The 21,086-nt window shown below is 43.2% G+C and overlaps 1 protein-coding gene across 3 annotated transcripts; it reads right to left on the bottom strand.

Moving 5' to 3' along the window:
- Positions 1-353: 353 nt before the first annotated feature.
- ylpm1 (YLP motif containing 1) lies at positions 354-21,059 on the bottom strand. Of its 3 annotated transcripts, none has more exons than XM_062550120.1 (21): positions 20,255-21,059; positions 18,947-19,162; positions 17,950-18,144; positions 16,185-16,807; positions 12,518-15,301; positions 12,298-12,415; positions 11,951-12,104; positions 11,715-11,801; positions 11,370-11,544; positions 11,038-11,219; positions 10,564-10,718; positions 10,363-10,425; positions 9,816-9,935; positions 9,472-9,648; positions 9,074-9,157; positions 8,892-8,975; positions 8,432-8,518; positions 2,577-2,628; positions 1,643-1,767; positions 1,003-1,190; positions 354-711 (listed from the first exon to the last, which is right to left on the bottom strand). In XM_062550120.1, the coding sequence occupies exons 1-20, from the start codon at positions 20,816-20,818 to the stop codon at positions 1,044-1,046; spliced, it is 6,192 nt and encodes a 2,063-aa protein (XP_062406104.1). In that variant the 5' UTR covers positions 20,819-21,059; the 3' UTR covers positions 354-711; positions 1,003-1,043. The 3 variants fall into 3 exon arrangements, with proteins under 3 accessions (XP_062406104.1, XP_062406105.1, XP_062406106.1); XM_062550121.1 differs by having other exon boundaries at positions 8,438-8,518; XM_062550122.1 differs by lacking the exon at positions 18,947-19,162.
- Between the last annotated feature and the right edge of the window lie 27 nt (positions 21,060-21,086).

Here is a 21,086-nt window from a genome sequence, read left to right as displayed (position 1 = left end):
ATATAAACATGAACAGACGCAACTTCATTCAGCATTGCTTACCCTACCTCTATAGTTATGCTGTAAGGAGTGGAAAATAGCTTTTGCTAAGAGGAATGCACGATACTTCACGATACAGCAAATCTAGCGTACACGACAACACTGGAGTTTGTGTCCTTTCAGGCAAAGTATTTAGTTGTGCATCAGTGTAAGGCATTATTAAGACTCAAGAAAGTTATACAAAACATATATAGAACTTTTTTTTTTTTTTAATATATTCCCACAGTTGTCCCCCAGTAATCACACTGAGGCCAAACATTTTCTAACAAAACACAGTTCATTTTTTAAAAGGAAAAATAAAACAAGGTGTGACATTTCACGTTAGGGTTTAATTTATTCAAATCTAATGACTAAAACAAAGCATGAATTCTGTTGGGAATACATACAAGGTATAAAAAATACAGGTGGAGCTATAGGCAACGTGAAAACTTGGTGATTTAGTTCCTGGTGCAGGAAGTCAAATCATTGTGAGCATTCATGAGAAACACCAAAAAGATGGAACACATCTAACAACGTCTTCATTTTCTCCTCCCCTGGTGGATCCCAAAGACAGTATCATCTTCTCTTTTCTCTTACAGCAAAATGTTAAATAACAGTAACAGGATGAGGGAACAGCGTTCCTGGCTCCATCAAAGAACAGAAGAGAAATCTGTAGGTTCACGGTATGGCTACCTGAAAGAAAAAGAAAAAACGCAGCTGAAACAAGGCCAAGCACCAATGCAACGTTGAATGTTGAATGTTTTGAGTTTAAAAACAAACAAACAAAAAAATGTTTTAAAGAAAACACAGGATGTTTATCAATTTAACGGATAAAGGATCCAAAAACAAAGACTCCAGAACACTCTATTATGATTATTTGCTGAAGTTAACATTGACAAAAAAATCCATGTCAATACTGTACAATAATCACACCTTTACAAACAACAGTAGCTTAGTCGAAGTACAGCAAAATGGATTAATTACCTGTGTGCCAAAAGTGTGCAAAGACTAACGAAATGTTCTTCTCAGAAATACTTGGTGCGATTTAGAGCTCGCTGGGCTAACTGTCCGGTTTCGTCTGTGATTTTCTCCCAGTCGGTCTGGCCCACGACAAAGCCGATAGCGCGCTTTCGGTCGGCGTCCTTCTTCTCTTCCAGGTCAGCCCACCGCACCTTGAACCAAAACCAGACCAGTGGCGTGATGAACGGGAAACATGACACTGAGAATATGACTAATTTTATTCCCGCTCAGCTAGTATGTACAATGAGGTCATGGAGGACAACATTAAAGTAACACAACTTCCATTCACTACAATGGCAAACAAAATGGGAGGCTAAGTTAAATAGCAGTGGATGGATATCTGGCTTTCGGGTGTAATTTAATGTTTCAGCACTGAAAGTACTGAAACATTGAACTGTTAGATATGTGCATTCAAAAATCTAGAGGTCACATTAAGTTCATCTGTAAAAGTTACAGTGGATTTTTAGGTTCATCCTAAAATTTCACCCGAAACCCGAATATCCCTGTCTTTTTGTGAGTAGTGTAATATCAGAGGTTATACCGCAAGAATAAGAGCTGAGTGACAGTGACCAAAGTAAATAAAGGGCAGCAAGAACATATTTACCCGCTTCTTTCCGGGTTCGGACATCCGCGTGGCGTAGTCGTCTGGCAGCTGGAGGAAGTCCTCTATGCCTGCTACATCAGACTCACGCTTCCGTTTGCTCCCGCCGACCAGGCCGTCCAGCTTGTCTGGAAAAAGAGTGCCGCCAACGTCATCACCTGCTGCGTCCAGCTCCGGCTTGCTATATTTTCTGCATATATCGCTCACACAAACTCTTGACAACTCAAGGAACTAGGTCTGCTGTGCTTCCACTGATTGTTAATATTTCCTTCTGGATGTTGGGAGGGTTTGTAAAAACACAATGACCATACGGAAAAAGTTGGAACAAAATGGCCCCTCTAATAGTTTCAAATAACATGTTTGTTCATACATCACTGATTGCTAAGATAAGGGACAAACCATCCTACATTTAAAAGTCATGGTTTGCATTGAAAGTCAAGAAATGAATTAATTTAAAAAAAACGATTCCTAAGACCTGTGTATACTCATGAAATTGATTTAGTATATATTAATATAATTTCACTGCAATTTGTTGTGTGTGGTTAAAAGACGAATTAGAGAACAAACCGGCTTAATTGGTAATTCAAATAACTAGTAAATATTTAAACTATTAAACATTCACACCATTACAATAACTGGAAAATGAAGGATTCCTTTGCAACCTAGAACCAACCCAGGTTGCAAGCTACTTAAAAGGGGCATTCCAAAAAGGATCACCAAAACAAAGTTTGGAATATTTATCTACCATAAGTAATCACATTTTAATATTCATAAAATACTGTAATATGTCGATTACTAGAGATATACAGTAGAGATGCATGAGGGGGAAGGGGGAAGAGAGAGAGAGAGAGAGAGTGAGAGTTTGTGTGTCTGTGAATGAGAGAACAATAGTGTCTACACGCGTGTCAGAGTAGGAGTAAATATGGTGAACACCTACCCAGCTTCGCCTCAGATGTGTCGATCTCCCATTTGCTTTTTGGAAGGAACCCCTACATTATACAGAGAAAACTCCAATGGTTAACGGGGAAAACAGAAGTGAAGGAGATGGGGAGACAGAAATGAAAAGATAAAGACAGGGGAAGGATGAACGGTTCAATTTGGACTTCCTGAGAGTTTGGAGAATGCAGGGGTCTTGAAAACAGATACAAGTTAGTTAATTATAACCATCAGAAATGGTGTCAGTGAAGACAAAATCCATCTCACTTAAGCATGCAACCAACAGAGAAGACCAACGGGTCTTGCAACGTTGTAGCCTCATATCAGCACAATACAATATAAACAACACATATGAACATTGGACAATTTGTTAACATCATCAACTTGGACAGACTAATAAAAGGAATCTTCTTTTTCAAGTGGTACCAGGAACACTGAACAATACATATTTCAAAACAGGTCTACTAATATGTCACAGTGATTTAAACATTTAAATCGCAGCATTATTATAACTGAATGTTAGGCAATGATGAGCAAATACAGTTCTGCACGGTCTCGTGAAATAAAGCATTACCTGTTGACAAGACAAGCTATCATGCTAAGAGTTGTGAGGAATCTTAGATCTAAGAATCTAGATATAGATATAGATCTTAGAATCTAGATATAAGTCCTAGGATAAGATTCTTTGTACTACACAGATGAAACTTGCATCATTTCAGACCAGGACAGTTTGTTATTTAGGCATTGGTCAGGTTGGTGCTTAGTCAGGTTGCCCCTTCAATGTAATGGGGGAAACGGTCAAAAGATTAGACTGTTTTACAAAATTAAATTAAGGCCAGTTATTGGTGGAGTGGTAAATCTTCTGAGAGATTTGGGATAAATATCACTAAAACGTTCAAAGTACTGAGTAATCAGAATGTACATAGATGACAAGACAATTTTACATTTTAAAGTTGAACTAAAACAGGACTTAAAAGGCCTGTGCACTAATTGACATTGGACAGCGCAGTTGTGGTAAAAGAAAAAAACTGTATGTCCTTATACCACATGGTAACACTACATCCAAAGAGAGGATGGCACTACAGCCAAAGAGAGAGTGAAGCTCTGCATTAAAATCCTCAACCACACTGACCAAAACGGCCTTCTAGGAAAGTTAGTCACTAGGTGGTAGTACAGTACAAAGAGCTAAAAGCACAAGAATTGTCTGTGTTTGAAGTTCACTCCTAAAATCACTATATTTAGAAGTATTTTCAAATATTAAACAACTCTGTCCATGTCAGCTTTCCTGCACAGTGCCAGAGAATGTTAAACTCTGACTACAGTAATTATTCCACATTGCCTGGAAGCCAGTTGGGAAAGAAAGAGTGCATTAGGGTGTGATGCCATAAGATCAGCACTAACTACACAAATAAATTACGGATGGGGAAAAAATTGACAACAAGCTTCTTTGTTCATCTCATAACTTAGCGTCGACCTGCAAACAGATTATTTTATGGTAGGTTTGAATTTAGGGTGTATATGAAGTATATTATTTTGCAGTAAACAAATCTGGTAATGAAGTTTAGAATCAATGTGGAACTGCTATTCTGGACAATACTGTTGGATTACCAAATAAAATATCCCCAATTTTACTCTGAAATTACAGAAGAGTAACACAAGGTAACAGAATCTAACATTTCAGAGCTTTTTGAGGCTTAAGACTTTCTGATGTTGAAAGTCTCAACTTCCATATTAAAGAGCTTGGACCCCTTTGTCTATCACCTACTGTATGTACTTATAAGGAAGCTCATAAGGTTGGCCAAGGTGGCAGAGGCTGAAGACTGTATGTATTTGGACGCAGGTTTGCATTTAAGTATTAGCGCATTTTTAGGTACAGTAATAGCACTAATGCTAACCAATGGGCTTACTACAGAGTTACTTGTTGATAGTACAACAGGATAGCCATGGTTACACGAGTCAATCGTAAATTCAGTGTAGCACTCTGAAAATTGACGGAGAAGTGGAGTGTTGCTGCATCACTTAAATATGTGTGATTGATTGGTCCGCACACTGGGTATAAGCTACAAAAAAACGTCCTCCAGTGGGATCTTCCTCAGGCGGACTTCACTTAAATATGACACATACTGTATTGTGGGCTTCTAATGATTAAAAACACTATTCCTGACAAGCTGGTGATGACATCTGCTTGGCTGTTTTCACTACATTGACTCCTGCACCCTTTGAGGTACAAAGCTGTAGATTAGTAGAGTGGAACGACAAGGGCTCTTATTAGCTTAGATAACTTCGGTGGATATCTGGGTCACGCAGAGCTTGGGTGGCTAGACATTTTCTCAAAATGACAATTCATATTCTATTGATTTCTAGGAGAAAATTGTTGTTTTTTTGCTTCAGAATTTTTTACTATAACACAAATAAATAAAATTGCTGAACTAACTGATTCTCCTTGTAGTCATGGCTGGTATATGTTTATGGTTGTTTTTATTCTGTTGAATTGTATGTAGTTTATTACTCATTCAAGCTATATGATTTTACTCCAAACTGTTCATTTCAATGTTAATGTACAGTAGTTCTGACTGAGGTCACTGTAAATCACTTTGGACAAAAGCATCTGTTAAGAACTACAAACACAAAGAACATAAATGATCTTCAATAGTGTTGATAAATGAAAAGCTGGACAATGTTACACAGGGCATTTCTACCCACCACACCTGACAGTTGTGATGAAATGATACACAGTACTGAACAAGTAAAGGGCCAATTGATTTACGAGACTTACCAAGATAGTAATTCAACTGTGAATTTTCAATTTCAAGTTAAACTCATGGTGATACTGTAACAAGGAATTTAGTTTGTCATCTCTGTGATGTGATTGCTATGATCTCTACATTATGCAATGGTTTAAAGTTGTAAACATCTTGATTTTAAAAAGTGCCCAATCCTAAACTGAAATTTAAATAAATAATAATAATAATAATAATTATTATTAAGGTAGGCATTTCCATAGCCTGGTCATACCAAACCCTTGTACTAATATCGTACTCCATTCAGAATCGATTTCAGGCAGGAGGTGTGAACTCTGTTGAAGTTTGAAACGATTGGGCCTGATTTTACCCAATTGCTAACGTTTGGTCGTGACAGCTAGAGACTACAACACGCAAATGCTCGAAATCATCGTTAACACCCGCCTACCCCATCCCCCCCGTTCGCTGACTGTTCAGGATGGATGCATCCTGAGAAATCGAGGCCAAAAGGATCAGACCCAGACGTAAGATTGTAAGGTAAATGAAAATTGAGCAGAAGCTTACGGAGGGCTATGCCAGGCTAGCATTTCCATAACCAGAAATATGAACATTTGCTGTGTGCCTGAGATCCCATAATTTTCTTCAATACTTTTTCCCAGCTCAGGTAACCGGCACAATTATCTGTACTGCTTCCGTTACAATTTTGCAGGGATCAATCACAAACTGGCTTTATTTATCCATCTGGCACACACAGGTCTGATTGGTTCAGATAAAAAAAATCAATCAATCCCATGAATAGTGTGTTACCTTTTGGTACAACTGTTCATTATGCACATAAGAATGTTATCCACACAAATAGACTCAACTGAACTAAGACCACTAGCAAAAAGTGGTCTTATTCCAGTTCCTCTGGTGCAAACTAACCCAGTCAATTAGACTGAACGCATAGATTAAACCAGGTTTGAGCTAGTTTCAAAAAGTGAACCAAAGATAGTTGTGCTTTATTTTCTGACATAAAGTCATTTTAGTCTCTGCTGTTAATGAAGAGGTGAACAACAATGCAAAACAAGAGCCAGTAGAGACTTGGAAGGCAAGAGACGCACGGTTAAGTGTCTGGCAAAAAAATATGTATACAAGGAATTTCGGTTAAAGTGAATAGTAATACAATTCTGCATAACTTATAGGGAAAATGGAAGATTCACAATGTAGAAAGTCTAAAATATTTCCCTGAATACTTCATTTCAGTACGAATACAGCTTTGTTCTGTACCAATTTATTAAGCATTTCTGCTATTAAGTTATAAACCAATAATGTAACTCATTTGCCTTGCTTTATGGTGGTATTCAACCATAAACCACCATAGGATAATAGCTGTTTCTACCAGAAAAAGTGAAAGAAAGAATCACCAGCTTCGACGGCACGCTAACAAATCACACAACTTGCCATACTATACTGACATGCAACTTATGCGATCACGAAAGCTTGCCATTAGAAATGAAAGGAAGTGCTTAGCCTTTAGACAAATGACAATAATGTTTCAGTCTTAATAACTGACACAGCAGAAAAAAAAATATGAACCAAACCAGTGATTCTACTCACTGTAGAATAGTCACTCATACAAGGCCCTTTTTTCAACTGTGCCAGCTATCAGACAACAGAATATTTGCCAGTCAGTCTTCACTTCACTGTAAACCAACTGTTCCACTTCCAGCTGTTTAAATGGTGTTGAAAAGCATGCTTGAAGGCATGGAGGCCTACGTAGATCAGGTGGAACATTTTTCACACTGTGTTCTGATTTCTTAAGGCCAGTTCAAACCGAAGATTCGCGACGGTCTGAGACGGTTGCGGAGAGCAGTTGTGGTGGTGTGAATCAAAAGTTGCAAGCAGTTGCAAGCAGTTTCAAGCCGTCGCTAAACATTCAACATGTCAAATCTTAGTTGCAGAGTTTTAGAACACTTTTGGCTTTTATGCTCAGCACCATTAAGTGCTAATTCCAAGGTCCTTTAGACTTGCCAACATACTTTGTTAAAATTATACCAACCAAATGTAATGTTCATAGCAAGGGAGGTCCTGAGTTGTCCAAGAGCAGTACTATGGTTTAGATTACTGATTTAAGGAAGCATTGTGGATTTCTGGCCTCATTCTTGCAATGAAACAGTTTTACTTTTTTTTTGTTTTTGCTACTGAAACAAATCAAGTGTGTTTCAGTGCAAATCCTACCCCACATTCTGTTGATCACCATAGGTGATATTTTGTTCTTGGACATCTTTGTTCTTGGAAATTGACCCAAATGTGAGTCAAAGGCCACGGACAAATATGGTTGTGCAAATGAGGGGTCAGTGAAAAGACTGACCTGCTGCTGACAGAAACACCTGCTGGCAGAGCTCAAGACTCAAGGGTAAGATCAGGTTTTGCTGGTCAAGCGGATTCTTTACACATGAAATATAACTTTCAATTATCTGCAGGGAAAAACGTCAGCTATGTCTGGCAGATAACATGCGTTTGCCAGGTAGTATTGTATCTGAATTCACCACCGTTATTGGTTTAGTTTGCAGTATTATTATGAAATGACAACAGTTTGACAACACACTATGCACATGGAAGTGCAGTGCAGGTTTATGCACAGTGCAAGTAGCAGCATTTAAAAAATATGGCTGCAATTCAGTCAACTTTTTTGATAATGACCCATGTGAAATTTTTGTTATTTCGAATCATTGACTCATTCAGTATATTTTCAGACATATGATAACTCACTTAGAGACTATAACTTACAATATTTTAGATAATATTTTCTAAATAAGGACTAATATTTACATGAGTAATGTCCAGTGGACACTGCTGGTCCACAAGAGCATGTGCAGTTATTTATGGCCGTTTGCTTTTTGTTTTAAACCAAATGTTACTGTTGTTTTGATTTTTATTTTAAACCCAAGCTTTTTGTTTTAAATCAATGAATTATCATCAAATATGCAGGATTGGCAGTGTATGGACACAGCACGACTGATGTCACACTGCCCACTCCTCCGCCCTGTTCACACACTACAATGGTGGACACATGAACAAAAAATGCAATGACACAAGCAAGAAGCATATACATGCAAAAAAAGTGACGGACCCTTACCAGGTCGGTCTCCTCTTCGTCCTCCTTCTTCATCTCGGTCTTCAGCTCTTCCTTAGAAGGGTCAAAGTCTTCCATTTCAACCTTGGAGACAAAATGATTAATTTCCACAGAAACACAGCTGGCTAAATCAGTCAAAATGAGCTTTTTTGGGGGTAAAGGCTGCAGTTTGACAACAATACGACCCATACAGAGTTGATAAGAGTGAGTGAGTGACTTTAGAAATCCACATATTGGTTGATGGCTAATGAAGCAGATTTCCCAGTTTAAAACAAGCAACTCATGGCTCTTTTTGGATCAGTGTATCAAAAGTCATGTGTACTGTAAATGAGCATTTTTCTTAAGCATTCACTCACTAACTTTCAAATATTTGCCTAATGTAAAGAAGGCGTACAAAGTTTGTGTTTGGTCCGAAACATTGTCCATATTGTGAGATGACTACGTATGTTACAAGTACCTCTTCAATAGCTGCATCCTGCAACAGGGACCTGATATCTAGTCGCACCATGTGACGAGGTGTAGTCTCCCAGCTACTGGCCATCTGAAGGAAATATAAAAATACAAAACAGGAGGTGAGAAAGGGTAGAATAATGACATATGGACATGTGTGTACTGCTTTTTTGGGGGGAAAAAACCCACCTTTGAGATGTCCTTCGTCTTCCGTCCGTGGATGTTTCTCTTTGCACATGTCTGGTTATCTGCTGTAATTTCAGCCACGTACACCTGCAAGAAAACAAGGCAAAGTAAGTTTTTCTAAACGAAGATTAGGATTACCAAAATGTCACCTTGTAAATGTGACCACACACTAGCACAAACATGATGACAATTCTGTACCATTACTCAGTTTTTGCCGTTTTCTATTAGAACCCACACTGAACTTTTCAGCTACTGCTGCTGTGCTGATTAAGAGTCATGATTATTTTTGTAAATTAAGGCAAAAAAAGACACAAAATAGTAATCAAACAATGAAAGCGGAATACTCCACAGTCATGTCAGTGCTGGTGCGCGGCTAGCTGAAATCTAGACAGACAACTCACCTCAAAACCTTTGGTCTTGGCCGCACTCCAGAACTGATCAAAGTATTTGACTTTGTCATTGATCGCATCGATGATGATGAAGGGGAAAAAGCCATCGTCGAGTGTTTTCTTGAAGGTCTTCAGCATGCTGCTGCGATAGGTGTCCTCCATCTCTGGTTCGTACTCGTATTCCAGCACCTTATGAAAACACGATGAATGTGTGATTAGCCCTCAAACTCTTCTTTCATAAACACACACAAGTGAGAACTCTGGGGACAGTAGACAACAGTGGTATCCGTTTGACGTCAGACTGGCACAAGTAAACACTTCAATATGTAACTGGTCAGAGGCGGAGATGGACGGACCTTGTTCTTGACATTTTTGCCACTCTCTGGGTCCTTCTCGACCTTCTCCACCTCAGTCATGAAGTAGTCGTCTATGCTGAGGACACGGGGAGGTGCTCCACCGCACTCCACTTCCTTATCCTATGGAAAATCATCAACAAATGTAAGCATTAAAAACCGTAAGTCCCTAAGCTATACAATTCAAATAAAATTACAGGGCCTGCGTTTCCCAGATTTGTTAAGAAGCTCTTAAGTGCTAGGAACTTCTTAGGAGCACTCCAAGTTTCTAAGAAGTTCTCAGAGCTTCTTAACGAATCTGGGAAACGCAGCCCAGGTCTTTTAATGATTTGACTATTCAGTATTAGGCTAATATTTCACTGCGTCATTATTTCTGAACAGTGATGTGTTGTATGGCACTGCTGCGTTGTATGGGGCAGCTGTTGTGGAGATCACCATGACAATGTCATGATCATCATATGTCTGGCATGCATATTATGTTAGAGTGGTCATATGGCCCATGTCTAAAACAGTCATGAACTGATGATGAATTAAAGTAACAGGCACTCACCCGAACCAGTTTTGCGACGTGGCTTTTCCCACTTCCTGAAAGGCCACGCATTATAATGACAATCTGCAGATGCAAAGACCAGGACGTGAGCAACAAACACACAGGTACCAAGCCACCAATAACTCCATACTTTTGTGTTTTGTGCCTGTGCTAATGCTTGTGGATGTGTGTGCACATGTGTAGACTTTCAAGGACAGTCACCCTGTCTGGACGGCTTGATCGGCCAGGTGGCTTGAGGAGGTCGTCCACGTTCTTGGTTTCAGGTTTCTTCTCGGCGCGAGGGGGAGGGCCTGGAGCAGGGGCCATGGAGGACTGTGGGCCAGGTGGCCTCTCATCGGGATAGCTCCTCCGGTCATCTGGAATAAACAGACAATAATAGTATAGTAAAGATGCATTATGTTGACAAAATGCATCGTTGACAAAATATGAAACTGCTTTTGGAGCTAAACACTGAATTGATAAACAGCTTTCCCCCAATATTACTCTGCACTTTCCACATTTTGAACAACTATTTGAACATGGGCGATCCCAGAAAAAGAAAAAAGAGAAACCCGATACCTTGACCACGACAACACTAATTTGAATCCATGTAAATGAGAATGAGTTCTCAAACCATTGTCATTGTAACAAGGATGGCCCTTTGGTTAAATAAATCAGTTGCCAGTTTGTGCTTACTTCCATAACCCGGAGGGCCTGGGGGCCCGTGCTCGAACCGCTCGGTGCCTCGTTCGTATGGTGGCCTGTCGTAGGGTGGGCGGCCGTAAGGCTCTCGGTCCCGGCTGCTGCGCCCCTCTCGCTCTCTTTGTTCGCGCTCCCGATCTCTGTAGCCGGGGCGACCTGGGGGCCCTGATGGTGGTCTGTGACAAAACAAAACAAACGGAACAATGCAGACCTATGCATAAGCTTAGGCGTCGAGGGTAACTGTAACTGTACGCTGCATGAATCACATAGAATCAGCGTGAAAAGCACACAGGCACACACACACACACCAACACAGAATCACATACCGGTCATCTCTGGCGAAGCGATCCCGTTCAAACCGTTCTCTCTCTTCTCTTTCTCTTTCTCTGTAGGGGTCTCTCTCCCGCTCTCTACTCCATTCCCGCCGTTCCATATAAGGGTCGTTCCGTCTGTCAAAATACGGATCCCTCGGGCCATAGGGTTCTCTCGGGCCAAGCGGTTCTGAGGAAAGCCACATTGATGTTTTTTTTCAGTAACAACAGGGAACAAGTGCCGTTTCACCCTTTAATAGAGACACTTACTCTCCATCACCATTTCTATGACCCTTTCTAAAAACCTTATTGCATGTAAGCTAAATGGAGATAGCAGCACCATGTTTCAACTACTCCTACCTTTTTCAAATGTCCTCTCAGGCAAAGGGTCAGGCCTCAGGATAATCCTTTCACCATAAGACATGCGCTCCACTGTCGCACCAGATTCTGAAATGCAAACAACAAAAAAGGCATATTTAAGTTGGCAAAAGTACAAAAATAGTGGAACCATATTAGCAGATGATGCTTTCCTTGTGCTTATTTCAATGTTACTACAAATGAAAGGTGAGATCATCTTCATAAAGTTCGCTGCTTACCATGGCCATGTCCATAATCCACCGTTTTAGTGATGATGGGTTTGGATGGTGGGGGCTGTTGGTGGTAACCACCTTCTTGTGGTGGGTGGTCATACTCCCATGATACTGATTTCCCTCCCCCAGCCTGTCCAGTCTCAGACAAAAGACCTGTGGACTAATCAAAGTGAAAGAGGAGAATACAATTACAAAGGGACTAGAAAGCGAATGCCATCCAGTTCAAGACCATCCAACACATTAAATCATTATGCGTATCCAGAATTAAATCATTATTTCTGTACACTTGACGCTACACAAAAGCTACACAGATATGACAGCCACAAACATTCACACGACAACTACTGGTTTACCTGAAGGGCCGACTTGACTTCAGGTGGGATTTCAAGCCCAAGGAGACCAGGAAGTAGTTCAGTCTTGACCTCAGGGGCAGCAGTATCTCCTGCTGGGCCTTTACATTCTTGGAGCTCTCTGTTGACCACAGGTATTATTATGAGGATACGATCACAACAGCTGCATTACACTGTGCAATCCGGGTTATATTTCCTAATCTAGACAAATGACTGCAAATACCTGATCATTTTCAGCTCCTGTGCAGCTTTCAGGATGATCTCGTGCTGTCTCTGAGAGAGTGCCAGGACTCCCTTTGCAGTCGTTGGAGAGGCTTGCTCATGAGACGGATCCGACCCTGCTTGGGGAGGCTGCGGGGGGATATCCATGCCGGATTCTGAGCCTGCCTCGAACGAAGGCCTCCTCGGCTCTATGGGAGGGTAACTTCTTTCTGGCAAGGGCTTCTCCCAGTCGGGCTGGCCACGGTAAGGAGGTTCTCTGCCACCGTATGGAGGCTCGTCCGGATAACCAGGCCCTTCGTAATCAGGTCTACCATGTTCTTCCTCGTAAGGATACGGCCTCTCTCTGCCCTCTGACCACCGGTCTTCTCGCATGCGCTCCGGTGGGCCATGAGGCGTGTAGGGTGGATACTCCCTGCCACCGCGCTCCATCTCCCAGTCTTTGGGCGGAGGCGGTGGATAGTAGCCCTCCTGGCCATGTTCGTAGTCTCGAGTGATGAACTCCCGCGGTGGAGGTGGCGGCCTTCTATACCCGTCATCGGGCGGTGGATATTCCTCCTCATAGGGCTCCTCGTACAACCCCTCTGGGTCTTCATGGGGGAATGGCGGCCTCCTTCTGGGGGGTCCTGGACCATAGGGTGGTGGTGCCGGCGGCCTTCTCAAGTCTCTCTCCATCATGGCATGCGGGGGCGGCGGAGGGAGGCGTCTGGGCTCTCTGCCGTGTGGTGGAGGTGGCGGTGCCCATTCTGGATCGTGCTCCATAGGGTCGTGGTAAGGCGGAGGTCCATGTGGATCTCTTTCCATCATCTCTCGTGGTGGAGGGGGTCGTGGCTTCATCATGCCACGGAGAGCGGGGTGGCCTCGAGGAGGTAGCCCTCGATGCATCGGAGGCCCCATAGGACCCCTCGGATGTCCCCTGTAGCCCTGAGGGGGCCCGTAAGGCTCATGCTCCATGCCCTCCATGTGGGGAGGGTGAGGAGGAGGGGGGCGCCTGGGACCCTGGTGCATGAAGCCTCGAGGCGGAGGCGGCCTTCCACGCATGCCGTGGGGGAATGGAGGTCTTCCGCGCATCGGGGGCCTTCGGACATTCCACGGACCATAGGGATCTTGTTCTTGTTCCCAGTATTCCGGTTCTGCTTCTGGTTCTGCTGCCTCCTGCCAATGCTTGGCCTCTTCCTCCACAGCCTCCTCCTGGCCCTCTGCTTCTTCGTAGTATTCTTCGCCAAAGTGATGCTCCTCTGGGAGCCACATGTCCTGCTCGTGATGTGGTGGCCCTCTTCCAGGTATCCTTCCAGAAGGTTCTGCCGAGGGATCCTCCCAGCCATAATCCACCTCTTCTTCACCTGTGTGACCCATGTGCTCTTGCGGGGCTTCATACTCATACCCAGAATGCTCCTCTTCTTCAGGTGGCTGGAAGTTGGGATCATATCCATGTGGTGGGCCCATTGGCCCGCCAGGCATTCCTCGGCCACGGGCCCGGCCCCTGCCACGCATGGGCATTGGCATTTGCCCTCGGCCTCTCCCACGCATCATATGCGGAGGACCCATTGGATGATCACCATGAGGAGGACCCATTGGATGATCACCATGAGGAGGACCCATTGGATGATCACCGTATGGAGGACCTGGAGGATGCTGCCCGCGTCCCATGGATGGATGACCCATCTGATTATCGCCATGGGGAGGACCTGGAGGAGGCTGGCGAGGCATCTCATGAGGCATAGGTCGTGGAGGGGGCCCGTTGTTGACTCCACTTTTGGCTGGACCGGGCGCCTGACCAGGTGGTGTGGGAGTCTGTTTTAGCGGAGTAGAAGAAGGTGCTGACACCGCAGTTTTGGAGGTCTCAGTTTCCTTAACGTCCTTAGCCTTATCTTTTGCTCCAGCGACTGGATCTTCTGCCTTTTGCGGAGTGTCCTTTTGTGAAGTCTGAGGAATTGGGTCGTTCTGGACAAAGAACCCATTCCCAGAATCAACAATATCCTCAGCCAGAGTGTCATCAACTGTGCTTTTCTCCTTTGCACCTTTATTTTCAGATGTTGATTCTTTGGACTGCGATCCAGTAATTTCCTGTTTTTCCTCTTTAGTTTGAGCAGCAGAATTTGGTTTCACTTGGGAACCAACACCAGCTTGTTGAGGTTGAGGAGCAGGTGGTCTGTCAAAACGAGATGCTGGACCCTGTCCTGGACCTGGTGGTCTTTCAAAACGAGATGCTGGACCCTGTCCCGGACCAGGTGGTCTGCCAAAACGAGATGCTGGACCCTGTCCCGGACCAGGTGGTCTTTCAAAACGAGATGCTGGACCCTGTCCCGGACCAGGTGGTCTTTCAAAACGAGATGCTGGACCCTGACCAGGACCAGGTGGTCTTTCAAAACGAGACATCGGACCTTGTCCTGGACCAGGTTCAAAACGAGACATCGGGCCCTGTCCAGGACCTGGAGGTCTTTCAAAACGAGACATTGGGCCCTGTCCAGGACCTGGTGGTCTTTCAAAACGAGACTGCTGATTCTGTGGTGGCCCTGGAGGTCTTTCAAAACGATTTTGGGGATTCTGTGGAGGTCCTTGAGGACTTTCGAACCTATTTTGTGGATTCTGTGATGGGCCAGGTGGCCTCTCAAATCTAGAGTTTGGACCAGGGGGTCGTTCAAAACCAGGGGCGCCATGTCTCATTGGGGAATCAAATCTACCAGGGGGTCCTTGGTTAGGCGCGTTGAATCTTTGTCTTGGATCAAATCTTGGTGGTGCATTAAACCGTTGATGTTGTGACTGATCAAATCTTGGGCCATCAAACCTGCAACATTTTCACATACAATATTAAATGTATTACTTCAAAAATTATCTTAATTTGCAACAAAGAATATTATCCATCATAGTCTCACAAAGCTACTGTAGACAACAAGTACACATCTGAAGACAACCATTGCTAATGGGCCACTGCTGACTGCTAAATGTAAAGGAAAAATCCAGCAAGTTTTCACATACAGTAAATCTCGATTTCTCAATGACCTCAAGAAACAGATCTATGTGAAAACTCACCGGATCTCTCCTTCAAGCTTGACAACTTTGCTACTATTTTGGAACACCATTCTAGTGTTTCCCCTACAATGCATTCAGCAGCTGGATTTTGAGCACCACTGCAAAATGTTGACATGATCAGTAAGTCAAGACATTTACTTGCACACTGTAAAAGCAGAACAGCCAATGTCATCTTGAAATTGTTTTCTAAAAGTCATGACTAAGGTAAGTGCATTAAATCCTCACTTAGCCTCTCAGTATTCAGGACATGTAGGCTACATAAAGAAGTAGCCCAAGTAGCCTAAGCAGTAGGCTTACGGCTACACCCTAACAACACCCCGTCCATCAGATAGCCAAACAATTTAGTTTACTGTGCCCCAGTAAAATATCAAGTTCAGGTTTAACTAGCCTACATTTCTCACAAAGTACTTATCACATAGCACATAGTTTGCAAGAACATTATCATTAAATATGAAATTTACAGACACATATCATAATAGATAGCCGAACTTACAGAATAGGAGGATATGAAACATGTCTCTGTACAATAAGCGGTGCCCGAGTAATCTGGTTTTGAATTTGCAACACATTTTCTTGAGATGTGTCTTGTGATACATGCCTGGCTCTGTGAGACTATCTCAATCATAAAGATGCATTACCTTGGGCCAGTTGGTCTCATTCCAGGATGTTGAGGTCCAGCATTATTGTTACCGTACGGGGCCGACATATTTCCTGTTGCTGTCGTCTGGTATGACTCAGATGTGGGTGTAGATGTGGTGGTTGCTGTCGAAACACCTGCTTGACTTGCAGTTGTTGAAGCTGGCTGTCCTGCAGGAGTTGGTCCTGTAGTGGGCGGCCCGGCAGGGGACGCACCGGTAAGCGGAGTTCCTGTAGGTGGTGGCCCAGATGAAGGAGGTCCAACAGATGGTGAGTGCTGCATGCTTGCGTTCGGAGGCAAAGACGGGTGATGCATCTGTGAATCTGGGGGCGGCATGTTCTGCCCGTACTGCCCCCCCATACCCCCATAGCCAGGCGGGGGGCCATACTGTTGCTGCATGGCTCGAAGGGTCGTGACCCTCTCCTGCAAATGTGCTGCGGTGGAGTTCATCTGTTCCTGCCACTGTTTCCACTGGGCCTCGTAGTCCTGGAGTTGGTCTTTGTGTGGGTAGGACTGGAACTGCTCATACCAGAGTTTAAAGTGCCGGTCCCACTCCTGGTAAACGGGGGTGAACTGCTGCTGCTGCACGTCGTAGTGTTTCAGCTGCATGTCCAGTGACATGGTCTGAAGCAGGGGATTGAGGGGAAAAATGCAGAACTCATTTCTCATGAAGATCAACTTAAACAGGCAAACACTTTTAAACTCACTTAAAAAATAAAATAAAAAAAAAACCTTTGCTGTCAAAACGTGTCAAAATGTAGGTCCCCCCTCTTTGATTTCTCAAGAAATACAAAATTGTGTTTAGGTGTTTGTGTGGGAGATGAGAATCAACCCACAGAGGTCAACAAACAATAAACGTACTTTAACTTTAACTTGAAAGGTAATATATTACACAAAAATCTATAATGTATTTCTATGAATGTATTTTTGCAAGTAAATTATGAACGGCTACAACAAAATTGTATTCCTTGACTTTGCCCCAAATATAAAGACTTTCCATTTCTGAAATGGACTCAAAATTCCACGATATTCCAGAAATGACATGACCCTTGGGAACCCCGTCTATCTTGCTAGGATTCTTTTACACAAACTCCATGTTGAAACCTCATTTCTCAATTTGAATCAATCTTATATAATATATCGTTATTACTCAAGTCCATTTTCAGAGAACGCGTCAAGGCACCCAGCCTCATTCCACTCCAGAACAAAGCTCCAACACGCTCCATAAATACACCACTCTATAATCAAGATGAGGACACCCATGGTACTACTGGCCAAAGGAACTGGGCAAACATGCAGTAGCCAAAAAGGTTGTGGGTTCAACCCCAGGCTACCACTACTGTTGTGTCCTTGGCCTTGAGTAACTCGATGGGTGTTTCTCAAAGTCAAGGATGGGTCCTTGCAAGCCACTTTTCCAAGGACGTTACGTTATCAAATCTTGTCAAGCACTGTTCCAAAGTCAAGGATGCTTTAAAATTCTATCAAGTGCTGAGTCTGTTCTGAGAATTTTGGAGGATGCATCGATGGATCCTCAGCGTGAAGAAATAACCCACAATCCTTTGCGCCGTATGGACTACTAGGAATTCTCTGATGGTGTGATTAAAAAAAAAATGAGGGAGAGGGAGATGCAAAGAAGATATAAAGAAGCAGAGGAAAGGAGTTGCTCTGGGGAGACTGGCCCTTGTGTTACTGAAAGTATGTAGGTCGCTTTGGAGAAAAGAGTCACCCAAATAAATTGAATGAAGTAAGGTAAGATAGTAACACACCTGGAGATGCGCCGGCTGCTGGATGAACTGCTGGTACTGCTGCAGTATCTGCTGCAGCTGCGCGTGCTCGTGCATCAGCGCCTGGTACTGGTGAGCGGCCCGCTGCTGCTGCGCCTGCTGCCACTGGGCCGCTGCCGCCTGCAGCTGCTGCATGCGCGCCGCCTCAAACGGGTCCCCGGAGCTCGCGATGTTGGTCTGAGAGAGAGAGAGAGAAATCAGGTACATAATGATGATGAACAGGTACGAACAATGACGAATGAAACGCATGTTCTAGAAAGCTAACAGGGTGAAAAGCTTCCAACTAATTTTGTATCTATTCATTTATTTCTGTATTTCTTTCTGTAGTTGAATGGACACTTGAGCACAAGGAATTTCATTACATATAAATTCTTTTTATGGGTACATGACAATAAACTTGAAGTTGAACTTGAACTAATGATGAACAGGTACATAATGACGAAGGAAACGCATGTTCTAGAAAGCTAACAGGGTGAAAAGCTACCAGGCCCCTCCTTTTTTTTAAGAGAGAGAGAGAGAAACTAGTTAGGATCATAAACAAACAAAGATCTTGAGGACCATCAATGACATTGAAAAATGTTTATGGTGGTCTGTTTCACTTGCAGTATTAATTCTATATAACATTGTAGTGCACAGTATGGCTGCGGAATCGCAATTTGAACTATGCAATTAGCTCATTGCAATTGCAATCTTGTAGCTCACAACTCTGCCCCAATGGTTAATCTGGTCACATCTATGATGTTTATATCATGTTATCATCCTTCTGTGACAGACAGTGAAGCTCACCTAACAGGAGTGATGTGCCACTGCTCACCAATCAGCTGTGGCCCAACTTAAAGCAACATTTGGAATATAGAACTGAAGCTGTCAAATAATAAAAACAAAAAAACAAACAAACCAAAAATCTATATTTTCCCAAAATTGTGCAGGCCTAAAGCGCGGCCCTTTGTCAAGTTATCAGATACTGCGGCCTTTCTACCTTAGGTTCCTCAGGTGGAGGAGGTGGCGGTGGCTCCTCTTTGGGGAGAGGTGGAGGTGGAGCGTTCTTAGGAGGCTCGACAGGGGGAGGCGGCGCCTCGCCAGGTTTCTGGTTTTTGTCAGCAGGTTGACCCTGACTTTGGCCCTGTTTTGCCCGCTCATTCTTAAGCTTCTGCAGATTCTGGAGGTGTTGCTTGTACCAGAACTGTTGCTGATCCTAGGTATGACAGGTGAATGAAAAGATCAGACATCATGTGACCATCACCATGCCAACTTTGTGGGGAGAAACTGATGTTTGGAGTGTGGTCAGAGAAACTGATGTCTGGAGTGTAGGAAATTAGATCATATGTAATGCTTAATTGAGGGTGGATGTGTATACTATATGTACTGATCAAGACCACATATTCTAGACCAGAGGTTCCATTGATATTCTCTGAGCAGTCCTGTTTGATAGAATGATCATATTAAAAGACTTTCTTTAAAGATTCAGCTTCTAAAGACAAATGTATTGCTCTTTAGAGAGAACACCTAACAGACTTCAGATATGTAAATAAAAAAAACCACATGATGTTTAACTGTGTTTGGGGGCTTCTTATTGGAATTACATCTCAATATTGTTTGTGCACTCTTTTCGACCCACACGTTGCCTCAATGGCTCCTTCTCATTTAATAAACAAACCGTTTTCATTGTCAGTACTCCATTTCATCAATAAATCCACAACAGAAACAGAAATGACATAGAGTCCCAGCAGGGATGAAAGATTGAAACCGAAACCGCCATTTTTTCAACTAATGCAATTTACAGAGAAGTCCGCAATTAATTGTGCAGCTATCTCTGACCCAATGGTCAATAACGTCATATGTAAATGTGATTAATTTAATACATGTTGTCCTTGTGTGACAATTCATGTCACCCTGTCATCATTTAGAGGCAGGCTACCATGAAGTGCATGCAAAACCAAATATGACCTATATGTAGAAGTTATTACCAAGTTTTCTTTTTCATCCTTAAATTAGTAAATAGAGCAGTTCATATTTCAATGTTATCTTGATTGCTTCAACATATGCTTTAAATATAATATGTAGTGAATCTTGAACTGAAGTTTTCCCTCAGCGACAGGAACATAGGAAAATAAGTCAACGCATTTCAAAGATCAATACCTACCCAGTTATCAGCATAGCCGACAGTCTGAGCTGAATGACAAAAGCCTGCATTCACAAAAGACCGAGGGACAGCAAAATATGCAAACGTCTAAATGCAGGCTTTTCCAATCGACTTAACTATCGACTTAACGTTACATAACTTTACCTGTAATGTCATTGATGTGAAGTCGGGATTCTCTCCCTCCTGTGGAAAAGCGATCGCTGATAAGTCTTTAGGAGCGTTGTTTTCATTATTGGACGTGTGGGCCCCGGGAGCAGTATAGTTTTGTTGAGTAGTCGGGGGTGTAGGCTCAGGTGGCTTAGGAGGCGCCTCTTCTTGAGGCTGTGGAGGCTGCGGAGGTTGGGGTGGCACAGACCCCGGTGGACCTTGCTGATAGTTCGTGGTTGCCTCTGAACCGGGCGGAGGAAAACCCGGAGCAGCCCCTTGCCCTTGCCAGCCACCAGGGCCTCCATAGCCGGGAGCATTACTGTAATGAAGCACTGACTGCAGTTGTTTCTGATGGAGCTGTTGCAGTTGTTGCATTTGTTGTAAATGTTGCTCCCGTAAACTGTTAAAATTCGACGCCGGAGGAGGAGCACCATATCCTGCAGGCGCCCCTGCTGTCGGTGGTGGGGCCCTTACTGGTGCCGATCTCGCATCAAATTGATTAACGTTAACGTTAGTGGGAGGCGGATGTCCACCTCCATAATTTCCCCACGAAGGGTACATGCTTCACCGCGAACCTAACGTTAGGCCTTTGTGTTCACATAAAGCCGGTCCAGTTAACAACCTGTATATTTCAACTTTTTTACCTGCCTTTAATGCAGATGTTGTATACATGCGTACACAATCGATCCAACCCTACTTTGCAATGACTATGATTGAAGAAAAACTGTTAAATGTAAGTATTTCCCGCTTCAGCAGGTCTTTCCCCGTGCTAACATGCTAACGCGTTTCTTTCTGCGTAAAGTTTCAGGAAGCAGGAAGACAGTATCTA

Source organism: Sardina pilchardus, chromosome 12 (genome assembly GCF_963854185.1).
Source record: "Sardina pilchardus chromosome 12, fSarPil1.1, whole genome shotgun sequence".
Taxonomy (NCBI): domain Eukaryota; kingdom Metazoa; phylum Chordata; class Actinopteri; order Clupeiformes; family Clupeidae; genus Sardina; species Sardina pilchardus.
The sequence above is the reverse complement of the archived record's forward strand: the minus strand, read 5'-3'. Positions and strand labels throughout refer to the sequence as shown.